Source organism: Rutilus rutilus, assembly GCF_951802725.1.
Source record: "Rutilus rutilus genome assembly, chromosome: 2".
NCBI classification, from domain to species: domain Eukaryota; kingdom Metazoa; phylum Chordata; class Actinopteri; order Cypriniformes; family Leuciscidae; genus Rutilus; species Rutilus rutilus.
Genome location: NC_140210.1, coordinates 42,044,968 through 42,067,368, shown reverse-complemented (window position 1 = coordinate 42,067,368; position 22,401 = coordinate 42,044,968). Strand labels below are relative to the sequence as shown.

The 22,401-nt window shown below is 38.2% G+C and overlaps 2 protein-coding genes across 31 annotated transcripts in view; one reads left to right on the top strand and one right to left on the bottom strand.

Annotated features, from left to right (window-relative positions):
- rnaseh2a (ribonuclease H2, subunit A) overlaps window positions 1–22,401 on the top strand; it is a 178,276-nt gene that overhangs the window by 36,020 nt on the left and 119,855 nt on the right. The window lies entirely within an intron of this gene.
- The window catches only part of nfixa (nuclear factor I/Xa), a 93,856-nt gene that overhangs the window by 48,934 nt on the left and 22,521 nt on the right, over window positions 1–22,401 (bottom strand). For 24 of the 30 annotated variants that reach the window (XM_084403050.1, XM_084403074.1, XM_084403052.1 and 21 more), the window contains one exon: window positions 2,109–2,640. In XM_084403050.1, coding sequence (XP_084259176.1) covers window positions 2,109–2,640 — 532 coding nt within the window. Of the gene's footprint in view, window positions 1–2,108; window positions 2,641–3,237; window positions 4,073–22,401 lie in introns of those variants that run through there. The other 6 variants (XM_084403077.1, XM_084403078.1, XM_084403065.1 and 3 more) reach the window with 1 other exon arrangement.

Here is a 22,401-nt window from a genome sequence, read left to right as displayed (position 1 = left end):
CACTTCATTCTAAGACAAAAAGAGCCTAAATTTAGTGAAGTATGGAACATTTTCGAGTAAGATCCCAAAAACCTGTTAAGCGCAGGGTAGCGGTTTAAGATTTGGGCCTGGGTTCAAACTCTGAAGTTAACATACGATGCATTAATGCAAGTGATTAATAACAAATAAGAAGTCTAACTCTCAGCAACCTATCACTATAATAACAAGGGGAAAAAATGTTAGTGAAGGTTAGTGAAGAATTGAACAAAAACTTTACAAGTGAACGGTTTTAAAATGGCAAGAGAGAGAGACTGAAAAAAAACTGTCCAGAGTTCATACACACTCATAGTCATGCACACACACATACATGCATACACACACACACACACACACACACACACACACACACATCCTCCTGCACCAAAGGCATTGCAATAGTGCCAACTAGAGCAATTACTGTAGCGACTCCCGAAGCTGTCCTTTCTCTTGTTCTTTCCTTGCTTTCTTATGGACACAAAAGAGGAATCCTCGATTTGAGTGTGTGACAATGAAGGCCACATTTAATAATGATAAACAGTTTGTGCCGCGAATAAAACCATCACAAGGACAAAATAAACACAAAGCAACACAAACAAATGAAATACACAGCTGAGCCATAGCATTCAATACAAAGAATGCAGATATTTTTTGGCACGCACAACAAATACCTGATTTCAACCGTCAGGCTATTTCAAATGAGGTTTCAAATTGTGGTTTTAGTATCGAATGCACCATTTAAATCAAGAATAAAAATGAATACGATAACTATAAAACGCCCTCAACCAGAGCAGCGCATGGAGACTGTGTGCATCTTGAGAAAGGCCCCCTGAGCTCTGGCACGGGATGCCACGGGCCCCGGGGTTCGGCACGGCTGCCCTGCAGGGTGCCAGTCTCCGCCGGGGCTATTTGGAGCCTGATAAAAGCACCAGTGCACACTGGAATTAGCCTGATAAGATAAGAGCGCAGTACAGAAGCAAACATTCTGAACGGGCAGCGCGATGGCCAACCCTGCTGGGCACAGAGTGAACCAGTGCGTACGCTGAACGAGAGACTGAAAGCTTTACAGTTCTGCTGCTAATATTTTGTTAATTTGCTGTTGTAATGGTTTTAACTGAAAAGAGGCCAGGTCTTTAAAATTTTGTCACAAAATTGTGGTTCGTTTGCTGTAGGCTACTTTAACATTAAAATGAATTATCAAAAAAGAAAGAAGGCAAGAAAGCAATTTCAGCTTCGTAATCACAGAATTATGGAGCCGTTTGGCCTGAGCGTGTTTGGCCGATCTTGCGTGCGTCAGAAAGAGTGTTAGCCGTGTCAGAAACAGTGTTTGGCAATGAGTGTATGAGACTGTGCTGGTAACTTATCCATGAATACACACACACTCTCTAAAATGATACGGCTCTAAAACACTCTCTGCCAATGAGAAAACCGGATGGCACTGAAGAACTGAAAAGGCCAGGCGCTTTGTGTTTTCTTGTAAATACAACCAATACACCTTATATTTTAAGCACCATCACATAACAAAAGAAAGCAAAATATTATAAACAATAAAACATAAAAAAGAGATCCATTAAATAAGAAATGGCAGAAACGCATTACATTTATTCTAGACTAGTTATTCATATTTCAGCAGGGTTCCCAATTTAATTTCCATGAATTATTCCAGTTGAGCACTTAATTTGTATTTTTTTACATTTCTGAAAGCCAGGTAATAATATCATTTTAAACAGCCTTATTAGTGTACAAATGTCTCTAAAAAGCACAAAAATCAGTCTGAGATTCAAAAGCAGTTTGATAGGATTTCCATACAGAGCATAACCAGAGAGATTATAAATTCAATACATAAATTTGCATTATTTTCCCTGTCTACAACTGCTCCCAGATTTTTCCATGACCGTGGGAACCCAGAGTCTGAAGTGTAATTTCGTCCCTGGCTGCAGAACACAGCTGCTCAAAGCAAGTGTTTATACGTGTGCTGGATGTGATGACGATTATGGGTGGTGTCACCTTACCCTGCGTTCTGACCCCTCTTAAATAAACACGTTCAAGTATCAGTAGCTGTAGGACAGAGAAAGACAGCGTAACCCACTGACCTGGCATGTGGATGAAGTAGGCCAGGTACAGGTCCAGCTCCTTGACGGACACCCCGATGTGGTGCGGCTGCACGCACAGGGTGTGGTTTGAGCACTGCGGGGACTTGACCAGCCTCTCTCCGTCCGTGCTCTCCAGCGGGCTCCCCTTGAACAGGATCACCATCACCAGGTCCAGGCGCCAGACCTTGTCGGCTTGCCGCAGGCAATCGATGCGCCGGATCTTGCCCTTCTGGTCGGGGTTGGACAGCACGCAGCACGGCTGCTTCTTCCCCGTGATGGTGAGCACGAAGTCCTCGCGAAACTCCGGCCGGATGTCCTTGCGCAATTTGGCCAGCAGCCGCGACGCCCACTTCTGCTTGATCTCGGGCTTCTCGCCCAGGAGTTCGTCTTTGACGGCGCGCTCCTCGTCCTTGGACATGCGCTTCTCGTGCTTTTTGAAGTACTTGCGCTTGCGGGCCTGCAGGTTGAACCAGGTGTAGGAGAAAGCCCGCACGTGCGGGAGGAGAGCCTCGATGAAGGGATGGAATTCATCCTGGAGGGATGGAGAGAGGGAGGGAGAGACGGGAAGCAGGGGAGAGGAGAGGAGGGAAGGTGAGAAGACGTTAGAATTACGGAGCATGAGCCGAACGAGAGCAGGTTTGGCTCAGCGACGCTCTGCCAAAGGAAGGTACGAGAAACGTATGAGTGCGTGTTTGTGAGGATTACAAACACACACACATACACACGCACACACACACACACAAACATCCGTCATAAGCATCACATAAATACAAATACTGCAACGCTGATTTAGATTTAACAAGAATTCCTAACAAAGTATGTAATAAAACTGTAGACATTCCATTAAAAAAAAAAATCACTTTTTTTCCTTCTAATCTGCATTTCTCTTTTTTTACACTGACATTGTTGGCTTTCAAGAGATCCTTTTCTCAGTTCAAAACAGACAATGATGTTTTTGAGGGACAGGCGTAAAGAGTCCGCAACAGCTGCTCACTGTCGCCTGTGCCAAACCGCACAACCAACCCCTGCGACCGCGCGTCCTGATCCAAACTACACCGCCACACGGACACAGAACGCCACAGACAAAACACACAAGACATGCAGCAAAACAGCAAAATAAAATAGTTACCATTCTGCACTTTCATCATAAACTCTGCCAGCCGATATGGAGTGGAAAAACGAGTCAAATGTCTTCTTGGCACTCAACTCGACACTACATGCCCCGATTATTAGTAGATATGTTTTTTGTTGTTGTTGCACAAAATTATAAAGGTAAAGAATTTAAAAGATTTCAAAAAGGAAAATTTTTATAAAAATGTCCAGTCGGTTAAGAAGAAAAATTCAGGAAATCTTGGAGGAGCCAAACAGTGGCATAGCTCGGGAGACAGAAAAACAAGAAATGCAAGAGAGAAATATTTAATACACGAAACAGAGAGGGGGGAATGAAAGGGGGAAAAAAAGTTAGCAAAAAAAAAAAAAAAATTAAATGGGGATTTTGCCAGTCACCAAAACAGAAAATAAAACATACAAATTACATATGAAAACAGGAAGGCGGACAACGAAACTGCTCGTAATCAAAAAGTATTGTACTCACTGTTAGAGAAAAAACATACACAAATAAATACACAAATACCGCAACAAAGAGAAAAAATGTTTGGCAAAGCAGTAAGTGGTGTTTGTTCAGATATGCGTGCTCTGCATTCGACTCACAGAGAGCGAGAGATAGACAGAGAATGGGAGATAGACAGAGAGAGAGAGAAAGAGAGAGAGACAGAGAGGGGGGTAGAGAGGAGCGAATAGAGAGCGCAAAAAAAAAAAAAACGAGAGAACCGAATCAATGTTGGAAGAGCGCGTACGACCGCTGGCAAACCCGATAGAAGCTTCTTTTTTTCCCCTTTTTCCTCTCCAACTCTATCTCTCTCTTCCTCTCCATGCTCGTTTCCTATCCATTGCCTCAGAGTGTGCCAGCGCGAAGCTGAGCCCACCTATTTGGCACCGGGTGCCCGATCGCTCAGCCAATACGCACGCTTGAAGGGCTGAATGGGAGGGAGGCAGGGACGGAGGGAGGGTGAAAGAGACGGAGCGAGAGCGAGGGGGGGGTGTAGGGTTCGGTCATTGGGTTGGCTCCTTACTTTGCCAAATTAACAAGTTCCTATCTTGTGCAACTGCAAAGTCCAGAGCACATTAATTTTACATGCGCCAATCAGCGGCGCCGCCCGTATTCCATTCCCACCCCAATTTACCTCCATTTTCCCCCTCTTGTCCTCAAGAATTGCACTCAGATGCACACATGCACTTTTGCCACTTTCACCAATACACTTGCCATCTCCTCCATCGAGCGAGTGAGCGAGCGCACAGCAGTGTCCCCGTTTGCCCCGTCCCCTCCCTCCATTGAGCGGCGTGTGAACGAGCGGGCCAGAACTCCCAGCAGACGCTACAGACCAGCAGCTGCCTTTAGACTCGCCACACAAAGAGCAAAGACAGACACAGTCCCCTGCAGAACAACACTCTCTCTCTCTCTCTAAACTTCTTCTGAAGACATGTCAGCATCAGATGCAAACATTGACACAATAAACCGAGACGTTTATTACGTGTTTTTTTTTTGTTTTTGTTTTTTTATCACCACTGGTATTTCCTATTTTAAAGATTTTACTATAAAAAAAATGTATTCTGTATTTCTTTACAGAAAATAATAAATCCCCAATTTCCTTATAATGCATAATCCAAAGAGTTGAACACATTCTGCTTACGAGACAGCAACACCATAGCAGCACTCAACAATTAACTTACAGAATTTTTATGAGTCCCAAAAAATTATTTTATTAAAGTATATATATATATACACACACACATACATGCTATTATTCTGCATTTATATTATATTTGGTATATATAGAACAAAGTATTCTTTACCAAATATAATATAAATGCAAAAAAATAGCCAGACGAACAAAAATATATCTTCATTTATTATTAAATATGTATATATTAATAATAATAGTAGTAATAATTTAATTTCAATAATAGCTGTAAATTATACAGCTTTAATGAAATGTCTGTTTATAATTCCATAAACATCTTTTGCAGGAAAACAGCGACATACATTATCTTATTATTTTCAACCCATTCTGACTCATGCGTCCAAGACTGCTGCAAATCAATCTCTCAATTTCAACATCCTCATATAAGTTAGCCAGCTAAATTTACCACATTTGCATATTTAAATCAGCAGGATTTGCAACAACAATCTTCACTACATCACTGAAAACCAAATAAGTTTGCAAAACACATGCACGATGATCAACGAACACCAGACGTAATGGCAACACTGCATTAGTCACAACATCAACCGGCCTGAAACTCTACACTAGCCCTGAGCCACAGCACACCAAACATTCAGTGATTAAATCCTGCATTAAACTATTAATACAGTATACAACATATTAAAGGAATTCAGTGGTTGGTCAATCTCTGTTCCCAATGATCCGTTATGATCCATGGAAATCGCTAGCTTGGGCAGATTCATATATCAAGTGATTTAATCTGGTTTAATCCCTACAATGAGTTTAAGCAACATATGCCACTCTTTCATGGCTACGCGACACCTTAGGGCGACCATCAGGCCTACCCGAGACCACCGGGTGAAGAAGCCTCAGCTGTAAACGCATATTTAATTCCAATCCAAATGAAAGGAAAGTTACACAATTCATATCAGTTGACTGCAGAACAAGGTGTCTAGGTATTTTGTTTTGCATACATTTCACAGGCAAAACCGGAATCAATCATTCTGCATGTTGTTGCAGTGCGTATCCGATTTAGTTTGACAGACAACATGGATTGTTTGTGTCTGGCACATTTATTTCCATTAAATAATTTCCATGTCTCCAAACAAAGAGTTTGAAAAGTGTCTGCATTAAACAGCCCAGGGGGAAAAGGTGTCAGTAACAAGTTCATTGTTCTTGATTGAATTATTGGTTGAACGATCGCATTAAATCTGTCATAATTTTGGATGTCTACAGCATGAACTTTGTGTTGTTATCATGTGCTTAAATTAGTATGCAAGCCATAAACGGCATGTAAAACGGAGTTTGCTCATGTTCCCCCGACAAGCTTGCTGGATTTGTTCATTGCCCGAATGACCTTATTCAAACTCTTTTATACCACAGCCTATCTTATCTTTGTATGACACTCTCCTCTCTAAACAGCGCCCTTTGTTTTACCCAAGAAAAAAGAAGAGCGCTAGAGGAAGATAAAAAAAAGTTTGAGAAAGAGAGGAAGACAAAAAAAGCAAGATTTCTACGAAAGGCTGTCTCGCTCTGCTGCGTACTGCTTGTGTGTTTTTGTCTGTATAGCAAGGCCTGCTACTTCTTCTAGAGAAAGAGAGAAAAAGGCTAAGATTGTGAAAAGGAAACTCGCCAGCACACACTCACACACACTATTTACAGAATCTGTGCTGAAATTGCCTGTTACTCTATATTACACCACACATGAAGTATACACAAAGCCTGTCAAAGTTAAGTGCCTATAGCATATTTATGAATTTTGTTTAAATCTAATTTCTACTTCAGTCCAAATGACTGATGTTTCGGGCTTTTTGTAACTGGGGACTCATCAAATGTCCATTAGCATTTTTAAAGGTTTTAGTTTGTATGATTGACCTTTTAGTGTAGCCAACATATATAGGCTACAATAACACTCAATTTGTGTAAGGGTCTAAAGTTTGGCACAACTCATTGACTTAGCAACTACATAGAAAGGCTAAGTTATGAACTTATGATTCAAAAGTAACGTTACCTTTTTTATTTTTAAACATAACACTGAAAGGAATTCAATTCTGGACGAAATTCAAGGCCAATAACGACATAAAATGGTTGTCCTTGTATAGAGTCTTACAGTACCATACCTTTGTTCGTCAGTCTGTTCTTTTAAGATTAATGTATTTTATTATTTTCCATTTCTTCAACTGTATTTGCCTTCTTTAAAGGCCTACTATGACAACGTAGCTGTAAACCGCTAACGGTTGTTTTTTTTTAAATCGCGTTGGCGGGAGCTCGAGCTCCATCATATTGGTGCGAGACAGAAAAAAAGGCTGCGGATGGAGCGGAGAAGAAGACACTCGCGCGGCGCGAGACCTGAGGGATCTGACATGAAATATAGGTAAAGTAGTTTGAAAAAATATAGGCTATATATATTTTCCCCAAAAAATATAATAAAACTTTTATTACCATGAGTTTAGGGAGTATGTTAGAAGGAGAAAAGAGCACTTCCCTAAAAGGTCAAAACCAGAGATTTTATATTCGTATAAAAAAACAACTAGCAGAACACCATCCTACCATTCTTAACGTACAAGAATAAGAAAAAAAAAAAACGAAATCGAATAGCCTACACCAACAAAGAAAACAGGCCTACAAAATATGTCCGTGAATTGTGATCCAGCTGAAAATCGTATCAATTGGGAGCATCCAAGTAGCTTATAACTGATTAAGATAGTATTTTTTAATGTAAATACAATATGTAGGCCTCCTTTCCTATCCCATGAGCACAGCTAAATACAAAATAATATTGATCTTATTCACACACCGATTTCAATAAGCATAATGTATTTAACTTTCAGTGCGCTGCCAAATTGGTTAGCAATTAAGAGATACTCGGTTTAAAAATAAATAGCCTAAATAAATAAATATCTTTTAATATCTTTTATATATATACCGATATATTTTAAACTATTCGTAGAATATCTCGACATAGCCTAGCTACTATTAGACTAATTCATATTTTTAAATAAACACCTTTTAAAATGATGCCACGGTGGATGACTAACTTGTCCATTATTTATAAGGACATCCATTTCAAACATATTTGAACAAATTTAAAAACAAACTAAAATAGTTTAACACTAAAATATTTCTTAAAAAAAAAAAAAAAAAAGACTTAAATATTTCTTCATCAAGCCTACATAAGAAAAGGCTATGCAAATAAAGCAAGCAGCTCGTAGCCTAACTTTTCGAAACCAGTAACCTGAGGATCAAACAGCCAAACTGAAAATATTTTTTACTTAGGCCTATACAAACAGAAATCCGTTCACTAATAGAGGTGTTTTTGGAGAGCTGTGTAGCTGTACTTTGTGTGCAATTCATTAATTTTTTATAAACTGATTCGTGTCCAAGACGTTTGAAAATCTGGGAGTAATTTAAGTGAGTTCAGTTCCGCGGGTAAATATTCTTAATGCATAGGCTACAAAAAAGCTATTGAGACGCATTTTGTATATATATAAAGATATATATATATATATATATATATATATATATATATATATATATATATATATATATATATAGTCTACATCCATTTGGGTGGTTCTGCTAATCTTAGGAACCTCAAACGGTGCCTTATATATATATATATATATATTACTTTTTTTAAGGCACCGTTTCAGGTTCCTAAGATTAGCAGAACCACCCAAATGGATGTCAAAACAAAATGTTGGCAGTCTAAAAAGTAACCAGCACGTTTTACACACAATTTTCAGCAAATATTTCCTTGCAAAGCCGCACAATGAATTTCATAGGCTATTATTAATATAATTAGCCTATTCATTTAGAAACTATTTGGATACAGTTTTACCATTTGTTCTTCCATTCAGGTGTCATTCTGTCAATTAGATCGGCTACATGCACATTAATAATCCTAGCTGTAAGAATAACAGTCTGATTTCTATTTAGAGACTATTAAATGTGTCGGTAGATCAGAGACTGGCTTGTGTCTCTACGGCGGCCGGTGAGATCAGCCGGGACTCGGGAGACTGAAGTGTAAACTGGAAAAAATGCCGAGACGAGCTCGGCGTGACAGCACAGCATTGCCGCTTACGCAGAGACTAAATACAACCGCTCCGACTGACCGAAATATTGACAACAGCCTGCTGGGAGCGGAGCGCATGAACTCTCCCCGAGTGTGTGTGTGTGTGTGTGTGTGTGAGAGAGAGAGAGAGAGAACACCACAGTGGACGTCCTCAAAGGTAAATAACTCAAAGAAATAAAATCATTTAATTTTTAATATTAAAAAAGGAGGAAAGGTTGGGACACCACAGCTTCAAAAATAGAAAAATATTTATTTCATGTTCATAAAATGTTCATTTCTAGGTGACATTTTGAGCCAAGTGGCTCTTCATCAATATTAAAATGCAGAGTTTTCATTTAGGGACAGGGAGTAAACGTACAATTTATTAAAAAAGTTAAAAAAGAACCATTAGATGAACACTGAGGTGATTTATTTGTGCATTAATAGGCACACGTCTAATGCATTACAAATATTCGCAGGCTGTCCACCTCTGAGTGCTGATTATCCTGTCCCATCACAGAGCTCTATGACTTTCACAACTCTATCTAACTATTAAAATTGCACAACAATGTCATTACTTTTTTTCTTTTTTTTTTACTATATCATTTCGGCTTAATTTGAAGCTTTGATACTAACTAATTCTGGTGTATTTTTTTTTATTTTGTTATTTATTTAATCGTTAATTTTTTTCAAACAAACAATATTTTCAAGAAAACATGGAGTTTCAGGCTATATTGTTTCCCTATTCATGGAAAGTGCCATAGGTGATTATAAAAACTCCCCAAAAATCTGAAAAAAAAATTAAAAACTCCCCAAAAATTAAAAAACTGTAAAGCTCATGAAATGAAGTATCGTGCATGGTGGTGATGGAGAACCATGGCTTCTCACGCAAACTGTAAATAATCAACATAAAATGCAACCAAAAATCCAAATGTATCAACGGAAATGAGATGCGTCTGTGGGCGACGTGACGCTGAAGTGCGTTAAACACAGTCAGCTGGCCACAGCAGAACATTCAAAAACTCTTATTTACATGGAAGAGCTTTATCATTTATCGCTGTCTGGTTTGCAAACGACAGAAAACTGAAATCCTAGAATCACCCTGGTACTTCCTAGTCATGAGGAAGTTCAGTTACCGCATATGCATCTATCACAACCTGTAAATAACTGCGGTGTAATTATGGTTGATATTTCAGCAGCTCCAGTGCCAAGTGCCAGGTTTAAACTAGAGATGTTCCGAGCTCTCCAACACGCACCCCTCCACCCTCGCTTTTATTCTCATTCTTTTCTTTTACCTCCGCCACTCCGCGAGGCGAGGTGCCAACCCTTCTCCCAAACTGGGCATCGTGCCCTACCCTTTATGCTAATCAGGCACCCACCACCTCCCGTCTCTCTGCCACTCTATCTCTCTTTCCATCTTGCTCCTTAACTCTGTCTCGCCCCACACACTGGTCATGTCATATGTCTTTTTTCCCCTGTGCATTTACACAAATTTTCTAAACTTCTATCGCTCATTTTTTTTTATTATTCTATCAATCTAGCTCTCTGTCTCACGTCTTTCTATGAGATATCTTCATGCCTCACTGTATTCCCAGAGGATGAAAACCTTCCTCACCAGCCTGTATGGTTATGTCACTATTACACCACACTCCTCGAGCACTTCTTCATTAACACATGCTACAGGGCAATTTCATTTTCAAGGCTGTTTACAGTAATTTTGCAAAGATCAAACTGACAAACATGCACTAAATACCCACAAACACTCCACTAACAGCTCGAGTGTAAACACACACACACTCACTTTTTTCTCTCATGTACATCCATTTTAAGGCAGGGATTCCCAAACTTTTTTGTCAGCCTGAAATCCCTTGGACGTAAAATATATTTACTAAAAGTATTTACCTGAGATTTTAAATGAATACTTTAATAATTAAATAGGAATGTTCACAGTTCTCTGATGTCATTAAGTGGTCACAACATGCAAATAAACAGATGAAATATCTAATCTTTTAGTAAGTGACATTATATATATATATATATTAATATATTTATATATTATAAGTAATTTTATATATGCTATTTGTGCTGAAGTTCCTGTACTTGCTCAATAACTTACAACAACACCGGTCAACAGCAGCAGTGTGGCAGATCTATTCCACCAAGACCAAACACATTAACATTGTCATATCCGTTACATACTGAAAATCTTCAGAGAGTTGTCATGAGATATATATATCGGGTGTAACGGTTCACAAAATTCACGGTTCGGTTCGATACGATACGCTGGTGTCACAGTTCGGAACATTTTCAATACAGCAAAAAGAAAGAAATGACAGAAATTTCCTTGATTTAGATTTTTTTTTATTAAAACTAACATCATAAAGTATGATCCTTTTTTACTTTGAGCTATGATGGAGCTATACTTGACTCTTAGGAGCATATAAAACAAAAACAGCTTATAAAAATAAAAATAATTAATATTGTAATATTTCAGATTAACATTTGAGGGCAGCAATTTTATTCATAATGTCGAAATAAAACCAACGTTACTTACTCGAAAGCACAATGTTTGTTTGTTCCTGGTTTCCACGTCAGCGCTGTTTGATCCGTTAATAACGGAGAAATGTGAATGTTTCTCATGTTATTACTTCAGTGGCGAATTCAAATGCGTTCTTTACTGGATCTCTTAGCGCTGTGTAGTAACAGTGTCGCTTGATCAAGATCGATCTCGAGCTGCATTGGTCCAAGCTGATGACGCATAAAATAAGGAGTAGCGCAGTTTCGTTCCGCTTTCATTGCGTTTGTCATTTGATGTTGGGCAATGTTGTGGTCGCGCCAGCGTCTCTTACATTATGAGCGATCTTGCCGCGTGCCTACATTTGAAATAACGTAATTTTGGTCGGCAGGAAAAATGGTCCAACGAACCGTTCGGTTTGTAATGTGTAGCCTACCGAACCGAAAGCCTTGTACGAACGGTTCAATACGACTTAAATTTCAGCGTGCGCGTATTGTGCATAAATGTAGGCTACTCATTCCCGCAGATTTTATGCTCACACCTGAAGAAAATACATAGCCGCCTCTACATAGAGTACTTTTTCGCTGCTTATTTCGCTTAAACAGTAAAATACGCACAAAATAAAGTCAAAATGCCGGTCTTGGCGAGTATTCACGTAAACACAGTTAGTTATGTTTTAAGTGAATGTAAACAGTTGAGAAAGAAAACATGTGTAACAGTATAATGGATCCGTGCGTCAGGTCTTAAAGTGACAGTAGCCTAATATCCCTGCTGCCAAATTATGATGTCAAAATTGTAGCCAGTGAAAATTCTGAGTGGCTAGTAAGTTTGGAAAACCAGTGGCTGATGAGCAAAAAAGTTAATGCCAATCCCTGACTGTGTGTGTATGACATTGTATATATATTGACAATTATGTATAATTATATATTGTATACTGACATTTTATATATATTGACATTGACAGTGTGTGTGTGTGTGTGTGTGTAACAACACCAGTCAAAAGCAGCAGGAATGTGTGTATGTATGTATGTATATATATATATATATATATATACACACACACACACTGTAAAAACACTGTAATTTAACAGCTGTTAAATTATAGTTTTATACTGTAGCAGACAAAACAGAGCTGCTTCTGACTTGAGGGGTTCCAGTTAAAGTTTTTACTGGGAACTAGGACTTTCCAGCTTCCAAGGACAAATGGAACACACCATAAGATTTTATTTTCACATCTCAGCTGCTCAGACACACTCTCCAGCAGCACGGCAGCACATTTACATAAGATAAACATTGGCTCGCTGACTAGTCCACTACTTTTCTGGATGACTAGAGAAAACGAGTAGCCGTGCAAGAGCTAGATCGACAACACAAACACAAAACACAAAATGAACTCACCGGTCACACACGCACGCTCTGTGATGACTGGATGTAATTACATTACAATGGCAAAGGTGACAGTGAATGGCCACTCGCCGCATGAGCTTGACATGCTCACACGTGCACAATGAGCTACAATGCCTGTGATGAAACCATTTGTTAAAGAGACAATAGAGCTGATGTGGGAGTGTGTATACGAGTATGTGATAGAAAGAGAGACAGGTTAAAGAGTTTTGACTAAATCACTCAAGAATGAATTATTAATAAATTAGTGGTTGGTAGATATGAGGGTTTCCAATAAATTGTGCCAATATCTATTAGAGAGATCTAATAATCAATATATAAATAACATTATTTAAAAACTCAGTAAGACACTAAATTGTTGAAATGGAATAAATACAATATTAACTAGAAAATTTTAAAAACTTTTTTTTTATTGATAAGGCTTTCAGTAGATTTTGGAACTATAATGATCTCAAAATGGCTGATTAGTTGTCCTGGCTGATACGTTTTGTGTATCTAGGAAAATTTGAAAATTATAATATAATCAGAAGGATTCCTGAAGGATCATGTGACACTGAAAACTGGAGTAATGATGCTGAAAATTCAGCTTTCACATCACAGGAAAACATTTTAAAATTCAAATAGAAAACAGTTATATTTCACAATATTACTGTTTTTCAAAGTTGTATCTGTTTGTCACATAACTGCAGCCTTGTTGAGACTTCAAAAACATGAAAAAAATCTTACAGACCTTAAAGTTTCGACTGATAGAGTAAATCAAAAATCAAAACTGACACTTTGATTGCTGCATGACATTACAAGTTCAGAAATGGATTCTATTTCATTTCTGACAGTGAACTCTCTCTCTCTTTCTGTCTCTCCGTGTCAGTATTTGTCTCATCTGTCAGCCGCTTTCTCTCATTAAGTGCCGTCCAGCATTAGTTCTGTCAGTTCAGGACAGGTGCAGTGGTAATGAGAGGGTAACACTGCATGCACTGAGGGCTTTCCCATTATAGTAAGCTTAATCCAGGGTTAGGGAATGTGTGTGTGTGTGTGTGCTGCAGCTGGGGTAAGAATGTGTATGTGTGTGTGTGTTTATAAGTGGGAGAGAGACTGGAGAGAGAGGAAGAGTTGTTTGTGTTTACTGGCACTATATTTGCGTCTGTTTTAGCCTTCTTCTCAAAACCTCAAGTTTTATAACAGTTCTTTGCTTGCGTTTTACTCTGCCTGCCATAGGAACAAAAAAACATACATTGCAGTTCTTCACATGACAACCACATCATCATCGTCATCATCGTCCACTCAAAAAAATCTTCCTAGAGCTTATAAAACTAGTAAGTGGGAATAAGATCTGAAACAGCTGGAGCTCTTTAGAGAGCACTAAAGACACAACCAGAGCCAGATAGATATTACTACCTCATCTATGCTCTGCTTTCTCAGTCTGAAACTTACAGCGAGTAAATGTGGTACAGAAGAAAAGCATAAGCTACAAAAAGGCTAAATAAATTAATGTTTTGAAGAAAATGTGAGTGTGCTTACACATGCAAAACTTGCCAATGGCTGTACTAGGGCATTGTGGGAAGTTGCCAGTCGTCTTGTTGAATTCTAGATGGTTGTTTACTGGCCCAAGCCAAAAAAAAACAATATTCTAGTACATAGACACGGCTTGGGTTCATCCATTTATTTTAAATCTGTGTGATGGTTTAATCCATTTTATCATCCACCGGTTAAAATTCCAATGATGAAAAAGTAGCGTGATGGTAGCACAAATTTAATGATTTAGGCACGGAAATGTTCACTCTTCAAAATAAAGGTTCTTATATGGCATCTATGGTCCCATTCATGGAACCTTTCAAATGCACAAAAGGTTCTTTAGATTTTTCAAATGTTCTTCAAACTAAGAAAAAAATTGTTCTTTTTAGAAACCAAAAATGGTTCTTCAATGGCATTGCTGTGAAAACTCTCTTTGGAATGTTTATTTTTAAGAGTGAACAGAGTAGGCGTTTTGAAAAACCTCCAAATATGAGGATGAGTAATTAGAAGCAGCGCTAATTAAGGTAACTAGTTTTACACAATGTAAAGAGGACGCTATGAGGTTTTAAAGAATACACTGAAACGGTTACGAAAGCAGTTTAAAAGGCTTTCAGATAGTTCTTTTACAGCCCTGCCTCTTCCTCCATCTTGTCTTTGGAACCAGAGTTTCTCTCCAGAGCGCAGAGATATAAATCCAGAGCACGCTATAACCTGACCTCCATTTGGCTGCACTGGCCTGCGTGTTTGCTCAGGTCTCATGGCCCTGACACCTGTGGGAATGCACACTCATAAAAATATAAATAAAAAGAGTTGGCCCGCTCACTCACTTCTGCAAACAGATTCAGGACTAATTATGCAGCTTTATGATTTTTCATACTTCTGGTTGGGGGGGTTGATACTGCATACGCAAAAACAGCAATATTAAAGCTGCATGTGCAAGACTTAAAACTTGAAGGGACAGTTCACCCAAAAATGCAAATATTACTCACCCTCAAGTTGTTCCAAACCTGTATAAATTAGTTTGTTCTACTGAACACAAACGAAGATATTTTGAAGAATGTTTGTAACCAAAAAGTAGTGCGGCATTATTTACTTCAATAGTAATTAAAAAAAATGTTGGAGGTCAATGATTTCCTTTGACGGAAATTATTTCCTTTTTCCTTTGTCAATGATTTCCGCAATATTTCCTTCAAAATATCTTGCTTTATGTAAAAGAAATTTAGGCTACAGGTTTGGAGCAACTTAAGGGGGAGTAAATGATGTATTTTCATTATTTTGGGTGACTATCTCTTTAATATCATATCAAAAGGGTGGAAGTATAAGAGAAAAAGTGAAATTGAGAAAATGCTAGCTTGGTGAGACTGACTCGACATTGGTTAACCAAAACCCAAAAATGAACAGTCATAATCTATGACAATTCTAAATTCTAGGTCATTCCAAATCACATCTTCAGTGGAATACACTGTATGCTAAAGAGAAGTAAAATGTGTGTCATAATATATATATATATATATATCACTCTAAAAAAGAATGTGTTGGCTCAACCAAAAAAAATGCACGCAACAGTTTGCATCAAGAGTTAGAGGAACTTAATCATTTGTAGCATAAACACACATTTTTAAGTTGATTATTCAAAGAATTAAGTCGCTCCAACTACCAGAGTCGTAGCCCTGGAACCAATTAATTTGATATATTTCAGTTAAAATCAACAGCTATCATAGCACATGCTAACATAACTTATTATCTGAAGTTATCAAGACAATTTCATGAAGTAACTACAACAAAAAAAAAAAAAAAAAAGAAATGAATGCAGAAATTTTAGTTTAAATTACAGACGATATTAAGTTGATGCAATGAACAATGTTATTATGTCAACAGAACTCTACAAAATAATGTTTGCATTGCAACTTAAAAGATTGAATTAACAAAAATGCATTGTGGTAAAAGAGTTCAGATGCAAAAGCCTTTAAGTGCCATCTTAAATTTTCTTCTAGAATGATCATTTTGTGAAATTACTGAACTTAAATATACAAGCTTGATAAAAATGATCATTCTAAGAAAATTTCAGATGGCACTTAGAGGCTTTTGCATCTGAACTCTTCATATATATATCTCTTTTTTTTTTTTTACATATAGGTTTTAAAAACATTAGGGCTTGGTGATGGAAGAATTTTCATTTTTAGGTGGGCTTTTGCATTAAGGGCTTGCTCGAGACGCTCAATGCACAATTTGTCCAGTCGGAGAACAGGGAAGTTCTGCGCCGCAGTACCCAAGGGTCTGATCCGGTTTCTTCCGTTGAGCCCTTTGTGGGATTTTACCCAGTACATTCACAGCACTTCGAATTCCAGAGCTAAAAATCGACAACTGTACAACAACTTCTTTAAATCCTGATGGGGTGTGGCAATGGACGCATGCCAGAGGACAGAATTTGGGAGTAAAAATTACACGACGCCCTGTCCCGGCCCCTTAATAGACTGTATGAAGCACACAGTGTAGTGTTTCTGAGTTCCTGACTTGCTAAGATAAGATGAACAAAATACCTAAACCCTGCAAGGTGCATTTTAGGAGCATGAGACATTGATCAAAACGATAATATCTGGCAACCGTACAATTCAGATGCATTCCAAAGGACTGCGACCACAGAGAAGACCAGTGAGGGACGGCAAGCACAATGCACAAAGTTTCTGAGATCCCAAGACAGGACTTGGCAACCTGAAGAGCCTCTAAGTGGGATAATATGGTTAACATTCCTTTGCATCCCCTTAAGAAATCCAATATGTGCATATCAATGCTTCTACCCGAGGCCTTACCTCTTATACAATGAAAGAAAACACTCACACTAGCCAGTTAGTGCAATTAGGTCTGGAAATCAAGATCTAAAAAAAACAAAAAAAACAGGCACAGAATGATTTATGTCTGCTGATGGGCAGTGAACATTGTATTACTGCTACTGAATCTACAGCATGCTGTAAAAACAAATTATGTTGTAGTTGCATATTGAGCAGTCACAGTCTGAATTGTATCATGCAAAATAATACAAAGTACAATAAATAGACACGCAATCTATTGCAACGTCCTGGCTGATTGCATGCTGTGCCATTTGTTTGCATTGCAGACGGGGTGAAGGTTTTGCAAAGTACACATCAATTATAGTCTATTTGTTTTTCCAAATATTAAGTATACAAAATATTTACATGCTTAAAATCACTTTGATGACACTGTTCTGAAAATGTAAAGCATCTATTAAAAACTGACCTACACTTATAAAAATAAATGTTGCAAATGGGGGGGTTTTGTACAGCACTTAAAGGCGCAGTAAGCGATTTCTGAAAAACGCTGTTGAAAGTGGATTGGACCAAGCACCACAACAAACTTGTAGCCAATAAGCAGTAGGGGGCGTGTCCACTCATGATGAGGGAGACCATGAGAAAGAGGGAGATCTGAAGAAAGACTAGATAGAGAGATGGCTGACATAACAAAAGAGTAAAGCTCAGAGGAGTATCACTGGAAAATGAAGGGTTTATGATCAGGCAAGACAACGATGATTCTCAGAAATCGAACAAATGAACATTTGAACAATCTGAGGAACCTTTTTCTACTACAATCTTAAAAATAAAGGTTCTTTATTAGTATCTGTGGTTGAACCTCTTATATATGTCTGGAAACTTTCCATTGCACAAAAGGTTCTTTAAAGTGTTCTTTAGTATAGATTATTAAAATTTTCTTCACAGTAAGAACATTTTTTTTTTAAGGAACTGTTCACCTAAATTTACTTTGGGGAACCAAAAATGGTTCTTCTATGAAAAACCCTTGGGGAACCTTTAAGCAACTTTTGTGCAATGAAAAGGTTTTGTGGATGTTAAAGGTTCTTCATGGAACCATCAATGCCAATAAACAACCTTTACTTTTAAGAGTGTACCATTTTGATGATAAAAAGGATATATGATAAGTAACAATACAATGTTTTGGTAATGATAGAAGACAGGTCTAAGAACTAGCTTTAACAAAGTACAAATTCAATCCCTTTCTGTTGATTACTAACATTAAAGCTTTAAAAGAAAGACCAACAATGAGCCCAGAGAAAAGCGATGATATACATACAAATTTTCTAGAAATGTTGAATTCACACTTACTTGCAACTTACACATATTTAATAGCCAAATCCCAGTGAAAAACAACAGTAGCCTACTCACAGTCCATCAATCAAAGAAGTAGCCGTTACAATGCAAATGGAAAAATTCAACCAAAAACCTCAGCAGTGAGCAACCGCTCACTCCCATTACGCATCGAGAATGACTCCCTACACTTTCAAACTGCTCATTTGTATATTTCTGAATATTTTGCAATGAATTTGTTGAAAGTGTTTTATTTACAATGAATGACCTTTAGTCAATAGGTTTATATTATTGCACCATTCAGTTACACTCTGTGACTTCTTTCCGTTTTTCTTTCTTTCGTTTACTTCATCACGATTAAGTTCGTTGGTTTGGTTCATGGCCTGAGGACTTGATCTTTTTAAATCCCTAAGGAGAAAGATACTTCCGAAAACAAGGCCACTGAAAAAGCATCCGGTCACCGTCTCAATTGTTGGTTACTGCATATTCTAAACCCAAGTGAATTATCAGGTCATTTTATTCCCTGTGCATTTCCTAAAAGTGACCCCCGAGCTGTGTAATTTGAGCGTCCCTGCCATAGAGTCTGTACACAGAGAATTACCACTGCTTCCAATGGAGGAGATAAGGACAACATGTTAACATAATAAAAGTAAAAAGGTGGCCTCCAAAAGCTCTTTATGGTACAGGTAAACTAGCACCGTGCCCATGCTAATGCCTGGGTTCACTATCTGATGTCGGATGCAGAATTACTCGAACATCTTTTACTGATCCCAGAACATCCCTCCGCCAATGATCTCTTTCTATTACGAAACGCTCAAGAATCAACTGATCCGACGCCAGCTGTAATGAGCTGATGACATCATCACGAGCTCCTCAGCGAATTATAAAATGCACATAAAACTCTGCTCCTTGACGGCCGACTCAAAGAGTAACGATAAGCAATGTCAAGCACTGCCAGATATTGAGCTCATTTAGTAATTCTCTGAGAGTACGCGAGCAGACGCTGCAAAAGTGCTAACCCGAACATGACCCAGTTCCTTAGACTGAGCCTGCATTCAATGCCAAGATCACGATTACATCCCTGCCAAAACATTTCGAGCAAGCCTTTAAATACTGCCCCTCTCTCTTTCCTGTGGTGGGCGGCATTGAAAGGCTGGCATAACTCAGAGGACTGACTGTGCTCTGCCTTCAGGTTAAGGTCTGGATTTTACCACCTCAGTGAAAGCCAGTCTAAACACACATATCACGGGAGTGAGGCTTGAAGCTGGCACCGTGCCACGCGGCCCGAGTCACACCACAGCTGCGGACCGGATTCACTGAGGCTATTTTACTGCATAAAAAGACACTGGATAAGCATTTGATTGCTGCAGTGACAGATATTTCAAGAAAATTGCTTAACACCACTAGCAACACAGAACAGAACTACAACAATAATGGCTGTTTCATGAACACTCCCACTTATCTGCTATCGGTCAAACAAACAGGTAGTCCCGCCCCCAACTTATGACCCAGCAGTGCCCGCCTACTTTTTCAGCAGAAGAACTTTTCACTATTGTTTCAATAGCGAAAAATATGGAAGCTTGTTTCCGACATAGAATTAAAAAAAAAAAGGTAATTGCGACTTTTTATCTCACAACTGATAAAAAGTCACAATTGTGTGTTATAAAGTCAGAATTGCATGATATAAACTTTATATAGTTTATATCTCACAATTCTGACTTAATAACACGCAATTGCGAGATGTAAACTCACAATTATCTTTTAAAATGTTTTATTCTGTGGCGGAAACAAGCTTCCGTTGAAAAAAAGTTATAAGCCATGAACTAAACCAACCAGCTACGAGGTGAACCAAGTCGCTATAAACTTTGATTTGAAGCAGAAAGGAATTTGAAAATCGGACATGAAGACAAAAGATGCCAGATTGTGTATTTAACGTGTTCAATAAGGGAGAGAACTACAATCCCATGAAGCACTGCCAATGACATAAATGAATTAAAAACAATTCTGAGGTATGAAACAACTAATTTCAAGATGTTGAGTATAGAAACAATACATTTTAAGTTTTTTTTTATTTCAAAATATGTAAATACAAATATTTAAGTAGTTTGAGAGCATATAGGCAGACAGTTTTAGGCACGATTTGCTTGGCACGGTTCTCTGATTGGTGGAGATTTTTGTGCAGAATCATGGGTAATGTGGTTTTCCACCAGCAAATTCTGTTAAAAATTATTTTAAAGTAATTTGCAATAATGTAGGCTGACATCTTCAACAAAAGCATAAACCATCGATTGACAACCTCGTAGCTCACAGCAGAGCTGTCTTTAAAGCTTAAGTTATCGTTAAAAATCAATTCCCCTATGGAGAAAATGAATGGGATTTTTACATCTGGAACCCGCTGTTATGCCAGTCTCATTACACACTGCACCTTTAAGATGCTATATGCTAGGCTTTTAAGCTTTTGAATTGCACTGCCCACTGCATTTGAAAGAATTGTAGCTCAGCTGTAAATCCTTTGACTTTCATCAACTGCTTTTTTGTTTTATGAGTTTAGATGGGGAATAATAACACTGACAGCAGTCATCTGTTTACAGATGCGCCCTGATTAGCTCACTTACATAAACAGAAATCCCAATTCATCATTTAAATTGGCACAACGCGTAGTAGTTTACCAACAAATCTGGTTTGAGTTGTTTGCAGAGCCTTCTGTGATGATATTGAGCTTTGACTAATCATGAATTCTATACTTCCAAAGGGAAAAAGAGAGAAGAAAATAAACAGCTGTGCATTATTTGGCAAATTATGGAAATCAACTGCAATTGTATTTTGTGTCTGCAGAATTTGGCATGTATTTAAAACACTCTGACAGAAATTTAACTTGGTTGCCAAGCGGCGTCTGCACACATCTCAGTATGTCTGAGAACTTCACAGTGAATGAGATTTATGAATACATGCAGCGAGGAGAAAAAACAGTTCCAAAACTTAGTGATCTGCCTTGTGTCTACATAGGGACTGAACTGAAGTGGAACCTCGTAACTCACTGATTTGGAACGCTCTACATAAGCAGGAACTCTCGAATGTGACACACAAATGATTTCAACAGAGTTTGGCATTAGCATGTCGCTAAGCTAATGGAGCAACACTCTAATATGCATGAAAATGTACAGAACACACACATATTGTGGAATTGACATACAAGTCAATACGTTTACGTATTGAATGAATGAATTGCAAACATGTTTCTAAATCAACATTCTTCTCACTACATCCACCATTTTGGACAGATGCACTGACTACTCTCTTAAAAATGAAGGTTCCTTAAGGGGGTCTTCGTTGCAATGCCATAGAAGAACCATTTCGGGTTCCCCAAAGAATCTTTCAGTGAATAGTTCTTAAAAGAGCCATTTTTATGTGAAGAATTGAATGATCTAAGAACATTTTTTACTATAAAGAACCTTTCGTGCAATGGAAAGAATATGGATGTTAAAGGTTCTTCATGGAACCACAGATGCCAATAAAAAAAACATTTATTTTTAAGAACCTTTATTTTAAAAATGTCACCAAAAGAAGATACAGTACCTTACCTTTTGGAACAGTTTTAGTGTTGGATGCGCAAATTATGATGCCTTACTAGCTACATAGACAGCTCATTAGGTTTTAACTAAGTGTGTGAGAGAAACAGTTAAACCATGTAAATGTTCCCAATAAGGAAACAGGCACCACTTCCCCGGCACCCATTTATAACACCCTACAACAAAATTAACATCTGTTTAACACAGGGGGATTATGGGAGACTGTTTTTCTCTACTTTGCTCTTTCTTAACATTAACCCAGGTCTCGTTCCTGTTTAAGAAACATAGCATGATTAGTGTTATGTGTTACACACATATGCACATACGAATGTGCCGCGTCC